Below are 21,781 nucleotides of genomic sequence, written 5' to 3'. Positions count from 1 at the left end.
CTAGCTTAATAACGGAATCAGCATTCTTAGTAATTCACCTTTACATTTACTGCATAGTTCAGCTTTTGTCTATATGAACGGTACTTAATTTTTAGATACGTGCAGAATGAGTCATAGTAAGAAATTAACCAGTAGTCATTAATTTTGTCTAAATTCTGGCAGAAACACATTTCGATCTGTCGAAACACAAGTATGCATTCGTTCAATGATTTGCATCGCGCAATAAATTCATAGACAGAACGTTTTAATAAAATTGTTTAATACAAAGTTATTACGTACGAGACTTCCTATAGGCTGATCCTATACAATGAGGCATAAGTAAATAACGTATGACAATTGAAACTGTACAGTTAAAAAACTAATTATTTCAGTTTGACAAAGCGTACATGTTTGCTAGATAGTTTCAAAACGTTAAGTGAAGTTACGTATGCGCGTACAAGAGCTAATGAAATACGAATAAACGCCGCTGGAGCTACCCCTAAACGAGCGCGAGAAACTTTTGATACAGCGGCAGCAGCGAGAACATTATTCCTCTTTGAATGCTACAAAACGATCCCCGTCGATGTCAGACCCGTTCATTATAAACTGCGATGTTTAGCAGGAATTTCATAGAAAGTTTATTCTGAACCAGAACGACGTGTGATAGTCGTCATGAAGTATACATGAGAACAAGCGTCGAACACTTTTAACCGTGTTAATACGTATTCTACACATTTTTAAAAGAACGTGAAACATTTTATGAGATGAAATTATTAATGGACTTCAACACACGGGATTAAGTTTTTACAAGGGATTGTGTTCACTCACTACGATCATAATTTAATGCTCGAATGAGATAGAAATTAAGTACTAGCAAAGTGCTGAGGAATACGGTTCTTTCTTCTCACGGTATTTCACTCCCTTTAATCGGCGTTCGACGATTGTTTTTCGGCAATTCGAAGTAACAGAGGAAATACGAGATATCCCGAGGAGGGAAAACAACCTGTACCACGGGGAATCGATTCGACGGAAGAAAAGAGGAAAAGTGGGACGTTAGATTGATATTTACTCGATTCCCAATGCCTCTTAGAAATCGATTAAACCCGATTATTTGATCCTGTACAGGGAAACAAGATTAAATAATTGTCTTATAAATTACTTGTACCATTGAAACCTTCAACGATCAATTCAAAGATAAATTAGATTGCATAATTGGACTTATGCGTTTGTATAGAGAATATAAAGTGTATATGCAACGACGAAAGAAATAGTAAAAGAAAATCTAAATCACATTTTTTATATTGGCACCATAAATGTTTTATTTTTAAGTCTAGTAATGATACGATGCTTCCTGTTAATTTACGGTAGTAAGAGTCAAAGTTTTTCTCAATGTCGGTAATAATCTCTCTGAATTCCCGCTTATTCTTTTCCATCTAGCTCAGACTCTTTTTTCGCTGTTACTCGGCGGGACACGCGGAACCGCTGTGGGCTAAATCCGATTCTTCGACCGCGCAACGACGGGAAGAGGCTTGAAACTTTAACTAGAACCGAGGAGGGGTCCTCCTCGCCAGGTAAAGAGCGGTGGAACTAATTGCACTTTTGACTACTCCGGGAAACTGCACCGTTAAATATTGCCAGGCGATGGAATATTTCATTAACCGAGAAAGTTTCCTCCCTTGACTTCGGGCGATTCTCGAGTGTCTTCCGCGAGGCAGTCGTAATATTCGGTTCATTCCTCTCGATATTCGTCAATCAGGGAGAAACCAGTTTCTCTATCTCGCTGTATACTGTCTCGAACTTTCAATTGTATAGATTTATGGAGGCGCGCGTAGCTTCGACGTGAATTTATATTGCAAGCTTCCGTTTCGTAGAAGATTAAGTTCGCTTACACTGTTTATCAAATATATTATCAAATTGTCTATTCCTTTGGCCAATCGAAGAAACTTCCCAGATAGTATTTCAATTAAATTAAATTTCAATAAGAAGAATATATTAATCAAAAACGAATAAATTATTGTCGTCATAAATTTCCATATCGTTTTCCAAATGTTTGCAGCCTTCTCTGCCAAGAGTATATCATTAGGCATTCCATCTATCAACAGTGCAATTGCAAACGCCAAACCAATCGCTTAACGCTCAGCTGATTTTGACCGGCGCAAAGCGCAACATTGTCAGGAAAGGAAGGGTTGAACGGGTTGCAACTGGGAATCGGTACGGCAGAGCTTCCTTAGCGTACATAATGCGTCCACAGCAATCCTGTCTCTGGCAGCTGGACCGATTCGATAAGCTCTTAATCCATCGGCAATTAGTCCGCACACCGGCCAACGCAACGTCCTTCAACCCCGAAAGCTGCGCAACTCCCTGCCGTAAACAATCCCTGTGTGCCCACCCAATCCCGTTTCCCTCTCGCATTCCCCTCCTCTTTGTCACTGGTAATTCAACAATCCTCGTGACTGTATAATTAACCGACAATTCGCGTGTGTTTATGCGCAGAATGCAGCTACCATCCAGTACACGAATCTCTGATTCTGATAACGAGTAAGGATTTCGTTAAACAGTCTTGTTTACATTCAGATTTTTATCTACCCCAATTTATTTCGTTTATCTGAATCGAACCGAAACAGTTACATTAAGAAAAAAAAAAAGATAAGAAATAACGCGAAGCACGCGTGACCCAGTTTCATTTAAATGGGGAATTAAATTTCCTTCAGGATTTGCCATACTTCGAACGTGTACGAACGATATAATTTATTATGTACAGACGAGGGATGCAGCATTCCCTCGAAATTTATCTGTACCTCTTTGTACGGCGCGTTCGGTCCAATTCTAGAGCAAGCTAACAAAGAACCGGACAAAAGACGAGGGGAAAAGTGGAAAGTACACAATGTAAGCGTCGCGTGCGCCACGCGTTCGGTTGATTCGTTTTAAAAAGAAGCGCGCGTGACGTACTGGCTCCTTATTTTTCGGAACGAATCGAAAGAGATTCCGAAAAGAGAGTGGGCGGAAAATGAAAGAAGTGGCTTCAAACGGAGAGGGTGCAGCCACTTCGTGCTCTCTTTCGTCGGTGAGAAAGAAAAGCGTGTATAGTGTACTTCGAGAGAACTCACCGTGATACGTCCTCCTGGGAAACAGCTCGCGGCGTAGTCGCTCCGTGAAGTGCGAGAGAAGACGCGTGACGTGATTCTTGCGAATACGGCAGAGTCGAGTTGTTCTCCAGCGCCGACACAGATCCATTTTGCTTCCCTGTTAACAGAACAAAAAATAATTTCCATATTATTTCGTCTGGACCAAACCTCTGCGTAAAATTTGCGTACATTTTAGTCTGTATATAATTGATTTCTTGAACTTCTTACAAATGAAATTCATACAATTTTAAAAAGATCGTTCGCCGGCCAATGCCTTCATTCGCAGAGGATGATTAAAATGCAAATACTCGAATAAGAATAGTTAATTGAAACATAACTCGAGCGAAAAAAAGGAACGTTTGTGTACCGCCTCGCGGTGGCTTGTAACTTCCTGCGCGGAATGCAGAAAAGTTTACGAGCTCGACTTCATGAGCGCGATGAATAAGTTACGACCGATCGTTGACGCGGGACAGGAAAGCCGGGGAAATTCACGGAGAAGTACCGGGGATCAAAAATTCATTTGGACGCAGCCGCGGAAGAGAAAAACGGGGAATCTCCTTGCTGATCATTCACCGCGGTATATTTACTGGTTTCTCGGAATTTAAAGTATTATGGAAGTATTAGGAATACGAGAAACTGAATCGACGTTTAAACAGCAATGAATATATTCAATAACCATTGACGTTCATAGAGAAACCTTTCCCCTGCTATGAATATTACATTTTCATGAATTCACGTGATTTTGCATTTTCAATCAATGAATCCCTGCTCCACAAATTTGTATAATGCGAAGCTGAACGTAGTTTAGAACGCTTATTTTTCAAAGGAGAAGAATCTCGTGTCCGGTGGACACGAACAAAAGTCAACACTTTCTCGCGCGACGGCTAAAATATTTATCGTTCTAGAAGGCGACGTCATGAAAATTCGAGGAGAAAAGGATTCCCGAAAATGGTCCCGGCACCACCCGGAGAAGAAAAGTCGTCGCAAACACGGGCAATCCACGCGCGACGCTGAATAATATATATTACGAAGGAAATACGTGTAAAAGGAATGGTCGCGACTTACGTGGCTGCGGCGAGAGCGAATTGTCCGAGGCCATCGGGGGTGGCGGCGGCGGGACGATTCCGGTTTCCGGCTTCGCTACCAGTAGGACCACGCGATCCTGAGTCGCCTTCAGCGTCGCCACCGCTTCTTCGTGCGTCACATTCTCCAAGTTTTTGTCGCCCTGCTGGAATTAAACGAACCCTCTCCCTTACCTTCTTCTTACGATAGATCGAGTATAAGCATAGATGCATTTCATTACGTGATTAACAACAACGATCAATCTCCCTGTTTTCTTATCACGTTTTATGCGTATATTTGAAAGAGAAGAAACCGTAGATCAGATTTTATTAATGAAACGCTGGAACAAGAAATATCGAACATTTTTCTTTTGGTTCGTTAGTTCATCATCCTTTATTAACAGCGTTGCAGATTTCACGGATATTCGCGTGAATACAGAGCCTCTACGCCCGTTTTTGCATCCCGTGAAGTATTTTCTCTTCATTCATCAGCCAGCGACCATTCATCTTAATTTCCTAAGGTATATTCCCTTTCATCGTCCCTGTTCGTCGCGCGACTAGAGATAAGAGAGCCGGTGCAGTCGCGCAGGAAAACGCGAGAAAACCGGTCTCCCCTCGCGCGTATCGATCAAGATTTCGCGAGCCGCGGTAATTGATTTCTCCCGTTCAATTTCACCCGTCAATCATCGTTCGTTTACCTCTCGCGAAGCGCTTTCAAATGGATTACAGAACAAATATTGCGAGAGTTATGCGTTTGCTTATTACTGGCGGTGACTGCATTTAAGCGTCGTATCGTCGGTGTTTATCTTTCATATATAGTACAAAGCAGAATATTCAAATCTTTTCTGGTATTAAATTAGAAGGTTGTTTAAACATGCGTTACCTCTGTTACGGATATTAAAAGAAAAATAAACGTTGGCTAAAAAAACGAACTGAAAAAAATAACTGAGGACAAATATCCCCGTTACTTAAACAAATAACGCGTATGAAACTTCTGACCGGCAATATTTAACGTTTTTTTATCTGTTTCCGCTTTTTTCCAATTTCCGGTTCTATTCATCCAATCAGATACGCACACGCGTGAAGAAACGAATCTGGTCACAGGAAATAGAGCAATATCGCGTCGGACAATTATCCTTGTAATCCGTCGACTGACGCACAAGAGGATAAGGGCGGCACTAAGTTCCTTGAACGTGTCATAAACAACCGACGAACTTTCTGCAACGTTCGTTCTTTCCGAATAAGTGTATGCCACGACACGCAATCATCCCCGAAGTTAAATCGACTTGTCTCTCAGCGAAACTTTCAGATAATTTGTTTCTCGAAACGAGTGGCTCGATCCATTTGCCTCCTCTTTTTTCGAACAATTTATTTTCGAATCGCTTTAAAACCAGCAACGTTGGATTTAAGAGGGACCGTTTAATAGTCCCGGATGCTCAGGGAGAGAGAATGGCCATTCTCACGCGTTTTTAAATCATGCCTGTCGCAGTTATAAATCAAGACCGGTCGCTTTAATCGCGGCTTTTTCGACCGACGCGATTCTCTCAGGATTTACCGGACGAAGAAAAGGGAACTCGCCGATGCGAAAAATCGCGGAGAGCTGCGAAACGACGACAACGGGCCGTGCTCCGCTGACGGATGACCTATCAATTACTTGTCGCCATCGAAAACCACTCTCATCTTTCACTCTCCTTTCGTTCATGGAGCATCAATCGTATCAGAGATTTTTTTAAATCGAAACATCTAAATATACGTCTTGACACGTGTTTAATTTAAAGTGAAGAGTATATCTTTCATTACTGATTTTAAATTGCCTTTACGGTTCCGTTCTACTATATCTAGTTACTGAAGAATGAAAGGCATTACGAAAAGACTCGTTTAAGAAGAATCACGCGATTACGGTTTTTTCTTCAAATGAAAAATGTATAATTCTTTTGTTCGGAACGAACCTATTTCGCATGAAGAATAGTCTAATCAAGGCCAGGTTTCTTTCCAAGACCGGCTACGTAGAAAGAAGTAAGGGACCATCAATCAGATTAAAAGCGCGAATGACACTCGCTAGCTGCAGCGCGAAGAACATAAAGAATTAAGCTAACGAAAAAGTATCTCCCAATGAAAAATGGACAGAATGTACTAGCGAGTGAGGATTAAGGGTCAGTAATCGAATGTAATCAGTAGAGAAGTATAATTTTTGCTAGACTCACCAGAGCGTTTCTGACGGCTACCAATTTGTCTCCAACGACAAGACGACCGTCCACTTGCGCAGCACCGCCTTCCATAATTTTCGTCACGTAGATCCCATTGTCGCCTGGTATATGCTGATTGCCAATACCTCCGGCTATACTGAAACCGAGGCCCTTGTTACCTTTGATTAGCTCAATTTCGACCAGCTGCGTGTGCCTCCTCCGGCGAACATACTGCAAATTAAGTAAAAAAAAAAACTTTGTCAAATCATTTCTATTACGTTTAGTTTTTTAATACATTTAAGTCCGGCGATAGGAAGCATCTTTCAGAAATCAAGTAAGAGACTACGAGCAAGCGTCTCTTAAGAATGAAGACAATATTTTTCCCAGTTCAGGATCAAACGAACGAACCAGACAGGATTTACGTTTTCACGGGGGGTGGTTAGCAATTCCAAAGGTAAATCGCGCGCCCAGCCGCGGTAGAGCGCAACAATGAATCCACGTAATTAAACGGCTGTCTGAGGGTGCCGACGAGTGAGAAGAAGATATCCTCACCCCGTCTCTCTCTCTCTCTCTCGCGTTTCGACGGAGGATTTATAAACCGGATTCATCTCGCACGATCGTCATTCCCCTTTTTTCCTCGTGGCCGATAAAAGCTCGATATTTATCACCGAAACCGAGCAAACAAAAGCTCATGGCTAGCACCGTTCAATTTCGAGGAATGAAATGGACCGTTACAAACAGAGATAATTAAGATCCGCGCTATCGCGGTGGTCCACCGAAACGCAACACGACATGAATTGAATTAAATCGGCCCGACAGGGAATGGCATTCAAGTTTTGCTAGCGTTAAGTCCCTCTTTTTAAAGGGCCTCCGAAGAGGCCTTAACGAGCCTTTCGAGGATATTGCGGCCAGGCGAGATGATAATATCCAGCTCGTAAAACGGTTTTATGCCTCGCGGCTCCCGTGACTGCTTTCCAAAGGTTAATAACGCGGACGCTCGTGTGAACGAGAGGAAAAACGTTGTTCGATTGGAAAAATTTTACGCCTCTAGAAAACAATATGTCCCAAGCTCTGTGTTAAAAACTGGAGAAATTCTCGAGTGCGAAATTTATTCGGCCCGCATTTTCCTCGCCCATTCAAATGCTAAAGCGGGGAAGTGTTCGGTCGGTCGAGAGGAGTATTTTAAAAATTTAACGGCTCTTGCCTCGCGACTTAAACCTCGCCTCGCGACGCGCTGTGAAAATTCATTTATTATTGAACGTAAAAAAGAAACTCGTACGCTTTACACTAACCTCAGTGATTTTTAAAGCGGAACGTTTTATCGTTAGGATCGGTATTATCGCGTTTTTATTTTGTAGAGACGAGCCGCGTTTATTTCTCGGGGAAGGAAACCTCTTTTCCCGCGAGATATATAGTAGAGCATTGTCGTCGCGGCCGCGATTATCTCGCGTCGAGCCACCAGATAATAATTGGACGTCTAAAACGGATTCCTCTCCACCCGAGAGCCGCCTTCATTGTTCCCAGGGATCTTTCAAATCTCGCGTCATTTGTTACTTTCTTTCCATTTTTAATCGTCGTCATCAACGAATTTAAAAATAATACGCGAGACGTACATGCATTTCTAGAAGTGGCTCGAGTTTAAATTACACGGTTTCGATCCGATAGAATTTATTAGCTACATATTGGAACAGATTTGGTACACACGCGGCCTGTCTCCTATAGTCGATTCCCATTGGGACAATCGCTCAAATGTTGTGGCAAGTCGTTAGGGTTGCGAAGCAAAGTTTCCGAACAGTTTACTACACGTTCCCCAGATGTAGGTTAATTCGTTTTCCCGGGAGGAGCGTATTCACTTTTACGACGTTACGATTTCGAAAGATGCTTTTAAATCAATATAGTTCAAATATTTCCGTCTTTCAAAAACTACTTAGTCTATTAAACTTGCAAATCTTTGTAAAATTCTACACGTTCTGATACAGTGATATTCATTTTAATAGCCTCGAATAGTCGACATTAATTGTACGTAGGAAATTATATACAGATATGTAAAATTGTTAAATGCATAATTGTTGTAAATAACTTTTCTCTGATTTATCGCAAAGCATCATTTAACTGTGACTATGTAAATGGATCCAACTTTAGTAATCAAGAATTTCCAGTTCCTTCCTTTCACGTAAGCTTTTTGTTTGAAACTATTCATATGAAGATCACTGCATTTATGCAACAAGAAGCAGAACTCCAAGACGCTTCAATTCTTAAAGTACGTATTAATAGACGAATCTCATTAGAACTTACGAGTTTGACGGTGTTCCCTGCGCGTTTGAGAGCGTCGACGGCAGTCGCGTGAGCTACGTCGACTACAGACGCGTCGTTCACCTGGAGTATCGTGTCGTTGACGCGGAGGCGGCCGTCCGCAGACGCGGCACCGCCCGGTATAAGTTTCGTGATGTAAATGGCAGTGTCGTTGCCGAAATGTGGATTGTCCGTGCCCCCGGCGATGCTGAAGCCAAGTCCAGCGCCACCCCTCTCCAGCACGATCTCCTCGTATTCCCAATCATCGTCACCGTTGACCTGCGATCAAATTATTTCCACATTAGAAAAATTAAACAAATACCCAGATCAATGTCCTTTTATAGCGTTTAAAAAAATAGATTAAAAATAACGTATTAAGAAGTTTTCTATCTGACTGAAAATATTATGCACAAGAATTAGGTATGCGCCATATTGCACAAAAACTTTGAACACGATCTGGTGTTGGAATAATAAAATTTAATAAAAACTAAAGGAATCCGAAGATAATCAAAAGAGGGCGAAAAGAATGGAAGTTGGTGCCAATGGAAAACGGAGATTACATCGGTAATCCTGCACGGGTCACTTCCTAATTACGCGAGGGACTAAGTTTCCCGCAGAGCGAAGGAGTTAACTGGTTAATTGATTTTGAGACCCACAGAGGAGTGGATTAGGCCGGGGGTCTCTAGATCGATGCTGGTGGGCTATGGTAGTTTACCACGCGAACACTATTATCGTTTAGCGACGCTAGGATCTTTTACACCTGTAAGCGTGTCATGGAACGAGACGAGAATTTCCAAGTGTTTCCAAGCACAATAAGGAACCGTGCACTTCCTGACGGTCCATGCAATCAGATCTCTCATGCAACCGTTCGGACAAAATGCACGTGGTAACATTACTTCAAACAAAAACTAAAGATGAAATGTTTCACGGAATTAGCTAACGCTCGGCATGAATCACTGCTGTACATTTTTAAACGGAACCCAACAGTTCCTTGAAGGAACAGCCACGTGTCCCAATATTTTGTCGAATCGCCTTTCCGCATTTATCCAACAGTCTATAAACGAACGGTTCCACGGAATTTGTGAATCACGGCTGGAGATCATAACCGAGTTTCTCGAATCACTGGGAAAGCGTATCGAGGCGTTGGAAGGATCGCATACCGAAATGCGTTCCGCATGCGGGGATCGCGATGACCTGCGTGCAATCACGAACTCCGCGACGCGTTTGATGCACGCGTCCACCACATATTGCCTGCGGAATCGTGAATTAATCGTCCCCGAATTACCATTCCACGAAGGCCCTGGACAGATGAAACGCCGTAAGGGTCGTTACCGGAAGTCCCTGTTACGACCCGGTAACGGACTCCGATCCGGGATGCTACGTCGACGTTACAATGCAATTATGGCGGCGACTGTCGCTCGGTTAATCGACGATTAGCGGCTACGCCTCGATGAATGGCGCCCATAATTAATCCGACTAAGCGATGGAAGAAGATCGAGTCCTGCGCCAACGGCGACACGCATTGCTTATGGTGCTCGTCTGATAAGCGAAGCATAGGACACGAATGCATCACTGGACGACTCGAAAATGGGACGTGATCGTGATTTTGTAGTATCTTAATAATGATACAAGCATTACATCGTAAAAATAGAAAAAAGACTGATAATGATTATCAGAACATTGAAGAGGTATTCAAGATAGAATCACGTATTTACAGAATTGAGTCAGTAATGAGATAAAAAACGACACATGATAACAATTCTATGGTTCCTTAGGATATAGCTAGTAACAATGAAACTGAGCCAGCTCGGGCTTGTGTTAGTTTCCTCTAGGGTGACAAAATTCAAAACGACTAATAAGTCTACATCTTATTTTTCAATACTCGATCTGGCATCGATACTGTTGACTTATTATTCGAATTTATAATATATAATACTTAATATTTGAATTTTATCCCCCTAGGGGAAATTAACACAAGCCCGAACTGGCTGAGTTTCATTGTTACTAGCGTACAAGAATATCTCGTAAAGAGACATCCATGCGAAAGATAAAAACGAAGAAGATAATTCAAGTATTATGATAAGCGGAACAGTTAAGTGCATCTCGTACAAAATCCATCTCTAAGACAGAAACATATTTACGAGATTTAACCAGCAATGGGGTAGAAAAACCAACTTCCGATCTAAATTGCATCCTACTATATTTTAGCATCGATTTACCATTTTCTGCGGCCCGTTTACCATGGCGGCTGTCATCGCGTTCGCTGACCTGACGTCGTTAACAACATTTTAAAACACCGATAACAACGTCAATGGCTGCCGTGGCAGGGGTTCCACGCTTTCATCGCGCAGTCCACTCGAATAGCGTAGGTACACGCCGGATATCGATGTTCGTATATCACCGGTTTTTATCGCGTTACCACATCCCGAGCAGCGCGAAAAATTCACCGACACTAGAACACTTCCCGGTCGAGGCTACACTCGCGACCGGCCACCCAGTTTTTCGTTGCCCCGAGAAAATCTCTTTCCCTGTCCGTGGGAAAATAATGCACAGATCACGCGGATTACTGGTGACGCGCTCGACAAAAAGGTATTACAGAGTAATAATCGGTATCAGACCGTTGCGTAACGCGGAAACTCCACGTTAGCTAACACGGATTAAAACGCTATTGGAACATCTATTCCGTAGGTGCATTTATACGTGCATTTAAAGTTCCCAAAAGGAGAATCTTATCACGTTCGCAAAATGTTTATGATGAAAAATTCTGAACATTATTATGCCACAGTATCCTTGAACACTTCTGAATATTCACGTTCCGTCAAGACATTTGTACTTCGAGTGCAACGTGATATAGTAATACAAGATTCATCGAGTGATGACCCACGTGATTCCGCGTTTCGTAACCGAAGAATAGCTCACGGAATAGGAAACGAAAAGGACGTAACTCGGTGACTGGAAAACGCGAAACTGCGACAATCCGGTTGCGACGACGAGCAAAAGAACAGTAACGTTATCCGGTCGCGTTCTCGTTCCCGCGTCGCACGCTTGAAACTGGCGAACGTCTCGACTCGACTGTGCTCGCGCGAGCCTCGCCAAGTCATCGCTATTATAATATTAGACCAGTGGCCGGCTATTTCCAACCGACTGTGAAAATATACCAACGGCACGCGTGCTGCGCGTACCCGAGGGACCGAAAATAAAGGGGTTCGTGGTCAGTCACTCGGCTCGGCTGATCGACGATTTACGGTTCTGTCAATCGAGCATTAAGCGAGCGTCCGATGATCCACCGTTGATCTTTGTTCACTGTTTTGTATACATTAAACGCGGACGCATATGGTTACAGATTCAGCTTCTCAGAGAGCAAGAAAATACTCTAAGATTGTAAAAATAGAGGTGAGAAATGTGCTGGGAGATTGTATAATACTGTGATTCACACAACACTCTGTTTTCTACACGAAGGAGTAAACTGGCAGGTTTCAGATTGAAGAGAGAAATCGAACATGAACTGAAAACGTTTTTCAAAAAATATTTTAATATCTGTCAGTCATAATTGTGGACAATGAAACAAGCTTCTTTTAACAACAAGCATCTTAGCTAACGTAAACCAGATATTTCAAATACACAAACGAAGGGATCGAAAACTAATAATATTAGTGGTTCAATATTTAAGTTTCACAGATTGATGCCGTCGCGTCGGTTGAGCACAACAAGCACCGAGTTAATTCAGGCACGCGGGTAACTCTGTTAGCAGAGCTTGCGGAAGTTCGGATGGATTCAGGATTTCCACGCGAGACTGTCTTGGCTCGAGAAACTCGAACAGGCCGAGCCCCGTGTCGCATCCGCGATTCGAATTAACATCGAAACGGCGCCGGCTATATTCGCTGGCCTTTGTCGGAACCCGCGGGTAAAGATAGCCGCGTTTTCGTGGCGAATATTCGCGGTTTTCGGGCCAGGCCAACCTTGGAGTTAATTACTGTTGCACGAATTGATGCAAGACGATTTTCCTCCTCAATCCAAACCATTTTTCATCCTTAACACTGTTTTGATATATCAGTATTTTATTTCATTAATCGATGTTTGGGAAAAAAAAATGTCTTTTCCATCATGGAAAGTTGCTTGATAAATATTGTACATAATATTTCATCTCTTCATTCGCTATAACGTCTATACAGGTTTAATTACTTCAGTTGTATTCTAACGGAGGCCGTAAATTTCGGATGTTTACACTAAACGGCTGAAAATTTAATTAACCCGCCGAGGTTTCTCTACAAAGCCTCGCGCCGGCGATCTTGGATGAACAATAAAATTTTCCCGGGCTTCTCTGACGGTCCCCGAAAAGTTTATAGACGCGCAGAGCTGTACAAGCACGAATTCTGCCGGAGCGATTCGACACAGGCAGCGGAGTTTAACGACGAATGAAATTACCGGGTGTATTCGACAGGAATGCCTTCGGTCCTCGCCCTCGGCATCATAAATAGCAGAATCCCCTAAAAAGGGTTGCGGCCTTCGCGTTGTTATTAAGGGCGCGCTAAAGATCATCGGCTCTCAAGTGACACAATAAAATCCTGAGGAATATTTTAATATCTGAATAACGTTGATTATCGTCATAGTGATTGGAACAATAGCAGACTTTTTACGAGTCGTTCATTGCGGAATAAGACGGGTCAGAATGATTCTCCGTATACCATTCAAAATGAAATTGAAATACTGTGTATCACGGTGAAATTTTCACCGGCGGAAGAGTTTTTCCATTATCAGAACATGGAAGTTCCCAAGTCGGCGGGAAATATTAATTTCCGCGTGTCGGGATAAATTCATGCGACACGAAATTTGCTTTTAAACTTAATACTTCCTCCTCGGCGCCCCGGCGCGAGCCAGGCATATATATTACATCCTAAAGTAACGTAAGTAATGCAAGCGTACGCGTAAGGTGCGTGCAAAAGCCGAGAAACCGAGTCGTGTTTAAGCGGAATTAACGCGAGGAGGTAATCGGAACCTCCTTCGCCGTGAGAGAAACGCGCAGTTGTCCTTTGTCTTACGAAATTGAAAGACTCGCACGCTGCACACGCGTTTACCTCGCGCAGAAACTGCGCGATCCTTTCCCCAAGAGCCACGAGAAATATTTCGTACTCAAATTTCCCCTTGGCTCTTCTAATTAAAATATCCATCGACGATGCTTTAACGGCACATACTTCTTTGTCCCATATAATAAATCTTTCCCAAGATCCAGAATAAGGCATTTTTTTCTTTTTTTTTGATAGAATAATTTTTAACGCAGTTTGCTACGAAGCGATGCTAGGGTTCATTGCTACCGGTAGGCTACTTGAAACGTGAGCCACGCTAGATCGAAGATGATCATTCGTGGAATGCGATCGCGCAGGGCGAAACCACTTGAACCACTTGATCTCGAGTCTCTCGCCGGGTGTCAAGTGCAGGGGCAATACTCGATTGGTTTCATGGAGATGCGTACCACAAATCTACGCTCGGGCAGATGTTTAATATTGATGCAACTATTCTCTGCACGTGACCGCAAACTATGTTCCATTTACACGCGGTAGCCGCGACGCGACCGTATTCATTCATCACTATGCATACAATGCACCCGAAGTGGAGATATGTCAGCGACTCCGAGTCCTCAAAAACTGTTTATTTTCCTAGTACGCAACTGACGCATTGAACGAGTGAGACACCTGAATGATTCTACTATCTCTGCCACGCTATTTGGCCAAATGTGATAAAATAAATAGTGAATGAAGATGTACGATGTTTCAACGATCTGCCATTTTCAGGGCAGCATCTTGGAAATAAATTATCTCCTGGACATACCTGATATGAAAAATGCAAAATATGCGGATTGCGTAACGAGATTGTTCGCGCATTGCAACCTTGGTTTTCGATTTCCAGGAAAGGGGCGCGTTTCTTGATGCGAGGGAGTTCACGGTAGGCTGTTCGGTGTCCCGTTGCACACTTGTCGCGCAGGCGACCGGAAACGGTATTCAGAGCGTGTCGCTGCGATGCGTCTTTCGGTGCTTGCGCGACGAGAAGTTTTAAAAAAAAAACACACACACACACACACACACAGTGGTCTCGGTTAAATAAAAAGGCCGAGGTAGAAATACGAGATAACGCTTGGTAAATATAAATCAAAATGTGGAGACTCGCGGAATTGTACCAGCCGAATGAATTCGAGGTCACCGTTCGTCGCGACGACGCCCGCGGCGCCTTAAATTAGCGCCACGTGGTCTACCCGTTTCGAAACGAGCGAGAGAGAGAGAGAGAGAGAGAAAAAAAAAGCTACATTTTCCCATTTCGGTAGAGCGATTTCCTTCCATTAATAGATCCGGCGAAAGGTCGCGCACGAAAATGTGCACGAACAGGCAGTGTGCCAGTGGCCCGTGCGAGACCCAGAGGTGTCCATCGATCTCGAGAGCAAGAAAGTCACGGAGTTTTTAACCGATTCTCATAAACGATCTCTCAGATCGAACTATTTGTATTAGATTTTTGTCCAAGTGGAGGAAATTCAATCTCTGAGCAGGGAAACGAGAAAAACGAGGTTCAAATGCAGTTTTCAAAACCGATAACTACTATAGGTGTGTACGTGTTACCTACTAGCAAGAGCATTAGCGAAATTGGAGTAACTCCAACTATGAGACATCGGATCTCGACTTTACGTCCCCCGTGTTTCTTTGTCATCTCTCTTTCTCTTGATCTTTCTCGCGTTTCTTCGCTTGGCTATACACGAACCACTATCGTTTGGCACTGCGTACGCGCGACTAATTACAGCCAAAATCCGCGAGAAGTCCATACCGCGACTTCCGCTTTTCCAGCCATATAATGGCCTCGCAGTAGCCTTTTAACGATAGAAGAGATAGTCGATCCTCGTCGTGAATCAAAATATCGCTTTTTATTAAATCATTGAAAAAGTTTCTGCGAGAGTAGGAATTTTAATGATAAAACGACTGGCTAAAGGAAGCACGCCTACCGACGATAGTTCTCCTTAGACGATGCTTGTTCAGATACCTTGGTAGTAATCGAAATTAAATGCGCGAAGGTTTCGAATGGTGTAATTATTGGCGATTTGGCACGGCTGCGTCGCAATCAGTCTGATGCATCTACGGAAGGAATTTACAAAAAGTTTACAGGCGGCTTGGCAAACGGCGTACGTTTCGTCTCTCTGCGCTGAACAAAACGATGGCCTGGCAAAGCCGCGTTAATATCCTAATGGCTATTCCGACGGATCGTGGCGAAGTGAAATTTTTCTCGTACCACCTCAAAGCATTTTGTTTCGCGGCCGAAAACTCTAAGCGTACGTTGCGCGAAAACGCGCGTGATTACGAGGCAGTTTTCGGCGTGATAAATATTTGGGGAAACGGGCGAAAGACTGGCGAAAATTTTCGGCTAACGACGCCGGGAGTAATTTTCCTCGCGAGATGCGTATAACTCTGTGTGAATGTTTTAATAAATTCCTTTGTGAAAATGTAGGTACATTTCGCGTTCACCGCAGGCTGTGGCGAGTAATTAAAAAATTCCGGACAGACGGCGGACAAAATTGAAAAAATTCTCATATTAGGAGCACGCATGAACAATACGTTTAACGTTAGATGAATGAAACCCAACCAGCAGGTGCAGATGCTTGACAGTCAACTCTGGGACAGACACATTCAACTTGCTTTCCCAGCGCGAGTAATTGGTATACACCGAGCACCGTAGTTAAATATTTTCCTCACAACTGACCGTTTTTTAATAAACGAGTTCAATTTTAAATTTAATAAGGAAAATTTCCATAAAACCTTTTTACGAGACATTACATACTTAATTTTTCTCCTTCAACCTTCCTCACAAGATACAATTATCATGCGAGAAAAATATTTCAGTAACGAATTTAAAATTCGAATTATAATCCTGATTCAAAGTTGTTCGTCCATTTGGCTGTCGGCCAGCGACTGTGTGTTCATCAACCGGTACGTTATTACATGTAACAAGTGCCGGTGACTGAGAGGTTTTAACGATCAATTAATTCTTAATCGTGTTAGCCGCCGTGCGATCCAATTTTCCGCCGCGGAAAACCGCAAACTCCACGACAGAAGTCAATTACAAAATCTGAACCTGTCGATCACCGATTCCTTCTCTATGGAGCAAACTCGTTACCGCACGACAATGAAATTCTCATTTTTAAAGAAATTCAATTGATCTAGTCAAATTACTTTTATTATATATTAAATTTTGTCGCGTATTATTAAATTTTAACACGCCAATTTCTCATGAATGTCTCTAGTAAATTAAATAGAAGAGAGTAGACGAATTCATTATATATCTTCTGCTAATTTTGGATATTTACTTGGATTCCGTCAGTAGCCTGTGCTCATTTTATGTACCACTGTAAAAAAGAGACGCTCTCATCGGTGGACGACCATAGAAATTACAAATCACGCTTGCGATTAGAGTAAGATATGAATATATATAACTGAGATTATTTAATTTCTTTCTATTGAAATATAGTTGAAACCCGACAGTTTATTTTGCTGAAATTCCCACAGGTCTACTTCTAGGTACGTTGATCTGCGTTATTTACGCATCCGGCTGTCGGATCAACGAGTTTCACGCACGCTTCGGCGTACGATGAAAATTTACGAGCTCACGTAACGTTGAGTCCATAGTGCCCAGTGAAAATAGTAAATCCCCGGGTTTTGTGAATTAAACGCATCTACAGACCCGCAGTTGTACACGATTAGCAAATCTACCGTTATAATATTCGACTGCTCTTAACAGGAGTTAACCAGTTTACAATTAGCGTGTACCACAGAATTAACACCTTGCAAATTATCGCACCGCGTGAATTCTAAGTAAAACTTACATCAGCTTTCGCGCCTCAGCGTTTTCAAAAGGTCGCTTAAAAGAAGACAGAATAAAAATCTTAATTGCTTCTCTATATTCGAGCGGAGTTTCGATCCTGGTAACGAATGAGATAAGGCAGTGGCAGTGAATTTATTCGATCGCTTGAAAGGGTTCTGATTGATTTAAATTGACGAAATTTCCTGAAATGGCTGGGCTCGTTGGTTCGTTGAATAAATAAAGATTACGTCGAGGACCGGCGTCGCGAATCCGGGGCTAATTTATTCATAGATCGATTCAAAAGCACGAAGTGCTAGTAAGTCACCGGTGAACGAGAAGAAGTTCGTTCGTCGGGACGCGACGTACCCGCGTTAAACGATGAAGGCTGGAAAATGGTTCCGACGAGGGAAAAGAATATTAATTCAAATGGCGATCGTGTGCCGCATGAAAATGAACTTAAATCGCAGTCTGTCGATGACAAGGTTTCTTTCATTCAGAATTTTATTGCCACCGATCGATGTAACGATAATGAATTCCCTTTCAGTTTCAACGCACGTCCATTTCCCACCGCAATTTCTTTTACTACCCTACAAACGGGACGGTAAGACCGGAACAATGTACTTGTAAAATGTTCCAATCGTTTGGACCCGCTGGCTAATGAAAACTAAGAGCTTTTACATTCGCGAATTCTCTGCCACGGGAATCTTTTGAGAAGCTCCCTCGTTCCGTTTTCCCAAGGCTCTTAGCAACGGAAAAAGCTGTGACCAGCGGAGCTCGAAGCGGAAGCGTCCGCAGAGGTTTCTTTGTGCGCGGTCCACGATAATGATATAAATATTCATTAGCGGTATTTCGGTGTTTCTTTACGCTTGTTCTTCCCAGTAGTAACCGGCGCGGAAAAGCAGGATCAGAAATGGAAACGCACGAATCATATTCTGGCTTTGACGGTTTAAAAGAGGATAAAATTATACTGGAACCCAGCAGTTTTTTTTCCTCTCCCGGTGGAACGAGCCGAGAGAAACGGAAACACTGTGCACGTTCACGGCGTTACGTGTGTTACGCGTTAATTTAAGCGGATCTGAGGAAAAGGGATATTACATACGGTCGGCTCGCGAATTTTAACGTTTACATTTCGGGACGCAGTTATTCAATCTGCATATTTCCCAGTAACGCGTAATTGATAGTAATTTACTTGAAAGCGCGGTCGCCGTACCGTACACCTTCCTTTTTTTTCCTCGCGGTGAGCTTCGGTTAGTTTCCGATTATACATGTAAATTCTGCGTACGCGGTTCGCGTGTTTACCTTGGAATGAAATTTTCGTTTTGGAACGAGACAAAATGCGGTCGCAAAGTTTTGCATGGTATCCATAAGCCGGTTCCCAAATTATTATTAACTCGATCCCACCGTACAGTTGCACGAATTCCTGCCATGTTTAACGAATTCAATTCCACATGAATATGTCAGATTAATCCTTTGAACATATCCCCAACTTCCTTAACTCCCCAGATAATACAGTTTCATTTATTATTTGCAGATTAGTGTGGACAAATGGTAGATGTAATTGTCTATGAATATGCAATAATAATAACAATGAGATATAAGCAATGTTAATGACTATCATTTCTAGTGATCGTGTTTTTAAATGACATCACACCGATGACTTTTCCAATCTTCGACCTCGACCGGTAGATACGAGATGCAGCGGCATACACTTTTAAATAAGAATCAAATGAACTCGCTTATCTCGCTGTTTCTATTAACGATCAAAGTTAATTGATTATTCATGAACGGAAAATTTGTTTGAGATTCTGACGAGGCGTTTTCTACCGACCGAGTAACAACAAAACTGTTGGAAAATGAAATTGCCACCGTACAAGAAATATGGGAGGCCAAATTAATTGCATGTTGCGCACACCATGCGACCCGATATGAAATTCTTGTCGTGTACAGCCATCCTAAATATCTTAATCTCGGTATTATATTCTACAACGAAGAGATCCCGCCGTGCAAATCCTTTAATATTGTCGTTACTCCCGTTATACGTGCCTGATTAAAATCCAATCTACCTTAATTCCTATCAGTGGTGACGTGCTTAGGTAATTATGTCCTCAACATTTAATGAAAGAACTTTCTCTATCGTTTAATTATTCCCGTACAGTTTAGTGTATCAAAAGTAAACATTCGTGATACAGTATTTTCGGTACTTCAATTGCTACTATTATATTTACGACCAGTCATCACTATTAGAGTCAATTTCTTATATTTCAATGATGAACACTGCAGTTCACCTCTTATAATTTTTAGCTTGTTCCTCTAACAGAAAAAGTTCAGAAAGAATTGGTAACGCAGTTTTTCCACGGCCAAATAGCGACCTCCGCGGAAAATTAAAAGTTAACACGGTTAAAGCTTGAACAAACGAGAGAGCGAAGTCCCGCCATCCGCTTGGGTAAATCAATCACTGCGGGACGAGTTACGCGACCGAAATGTAAATGGACGTGATGGGTCCGCCTAGCGAAAAGTTCCCGCGACTGGAACAAAAATTCCCGCGACCGGTTAAAAGGGAGAAGCGAAGGTCCTATCGAGGTTCATCTTGCTCAATGACCCCGCACAGCTCCGGAGCTCCAAGATAAATTGGCTGGATTGTTACGCGACTCCTTAAAAGTCCAAACAGACCAGAGAGGGAAATGGCACGAACCGTGCACTTTGGCCACATTTTCCACTCTTAATTTACGGTCTCCCTTTTGCAGCTTCTTACCAGATGCAATAGATACATATTTTTTTACGTTCCAATAGGATACAAATTATCTCGAATTAAATAATACATTTCTTATTTCATTAACCTTTCCCAAAGCCAAGAATCATTAAAACGAAGTCTTTCCAATCTGTTCGGGTGCCGCACGACGCTATTTGCCAATCAAAGTTGATGTACCTGCGGGAACGCGTATTTGCATGCACACATGCGGTTGCCGATCTAATTCGAACGCAAACATTTCCGTACCATTGGCGACCGCGACGACGCGATTTCTATTTAATCGACGATTCCGTTATTCGGCTAAGCGAATTGGAAAAAGTGAACGAGACTGAACCCGCCATTATCGAATATCGTTATTCGATAACCGATATCGGCACGACGAGTCGTGTAAATTAATGCTCCACAGTAATTTGCAAACATCAACGGTAGAAAAACCGGAAACAAATATGGTAATAAACCGGATAAGTATTTTGATATTATTTCGATCCGAGGTACGATTGATGTTTGTTAGTCGTATATGCGATGTTTTAATGGATAAAAAATGGCAAATATTTTTTGTTAGGATATTTCCCGTGACGAAGGATATTGCATGCGACCGGCAACATTCCATCATCGACGGAAAAAAACAATTACACGTAATACGTCTAGTATTAATATCCATCCCATGATTCCTGTAGTCGTAACAACGTACTTCGTATAAACAAGCTCGATAGAGTTCCGTGAATAAAACGAATTCGATTTTTCCACTTTAATATTGACGGAACGCAGTACGTCAATAAATAAATCAAGTACGCAATTCAAATAACTCTTTGTTTATTACTACCCAAATTTATTAATGCATCAACATAACTGATATGTATATTCAATTTATTTACTCCAAGGCAATTGATAATCAACTAATAATAAATAAATTCAATAAATAAATTAAATATTTTGAACAAGGTATTAATTATATTCATTACCTTATAAATCGATTTACATATTACTATAATTGATACAAAATGCACAGAGTTATAGTTCCCAATAAAGATATAATAATAATATCCGCAGTCAAAATATAGAGTGACACTCGTTTCCTTTTAATTCGAACGGGTGGAGGGCCTGGGATACCTTTCGAGGGTTGATTCGCGATTCGTCGCTAACAACTAATCTCGGCAATTTGCGTGGATCAAGGGACGTTCACGGACAATGACACGCTTGTGCCATCCCGCGTGATTTATGTGACGTGTTCCGTTATAATGTCGCCCGACCATAATGCAATTCTGGGGGCTGGGTAGCGCAGGAAGTGACATGAAGAGCAACACCAGGCGGTAACCATTGCACTTGGTTCGACGATGACCTCTTATTCGCTCGTTAATAACGGCTATAGTAATGGTGAAAATGAAAGACAAAGACCTAACATTTTATTCGTATGAGAACCAATATTCCCCAAAAGTATATGTACCTGAGAAAAACGCATGTCCTATAATCAAAAAGAAATCAGACGACGGAGGAACAATGATTTTGGATGAAAAGAGCTTACTTGTTAACGTTCAATTGGTTTTTAAACAATAAAGA

General features: G+C 42.2%; 1 protein-coding gene across 22 annotated transcripts in view; it reads right to left on the bottom strand.

Annotated features, from left to right (window-relative positions):
- The window catches only part of dlg1 (MAGUK family member discs large 1), a 421,217-nt gene that overhangs the window by 58,027 nt on the left and 341,409 nt on the right, over positions 1-21,781 (bottom strand). For 21 of the 22 annotated variants that reach the window (XM_018032920.2, XM_018032923.2, XM_018032921.2 and 18 more), the window contains 4 exons: positions 8,647-8,922; positions 6,370-6,582; positions 4,170-4,332; positions 3,087-3,222 (listed from right to left, as the gene is read on the bottom strand). In XM_018032920.2, coding sequence (XP_017888409.1) covers positions 3,087-3,222; positions 4,170-4,332; positions 6,370-6,582; positions 8,647-8,922 — 788 coding nt within the window. The remainder of the gene's footprint in view (positions 1-3,086; positions 3,223-4,169; positions 4,333-6,369; positions 6,583-8,646; positions 8,923-21,781) is intronic. The other variant, XM_018032910.2, reaches the window with a different exon arrangement.

The sequence above is a fragment of the Ceratina calcarata genome, unplaced genomic scaffold (genome assembly GCF_001652005.2).
Source record: "Ceratina calcarata isolate Rehan_Ccalc_2016 unplaced genomic scaffold, ASM165200v1 scaffold60, whole genome shotgun sequence".
NCBI classification, from domain to species: domain Eukaryota; kingdom Metazoa; phylum Arthropoda; class Insecta; order Hymenoptera; family Apidae; genus Ceratina; species Ceratina calcarata.
Note: the sequence above shows the minus strand (reverse complement) of the source record. Positions and strands in the feature narration are given on the sequence as shown.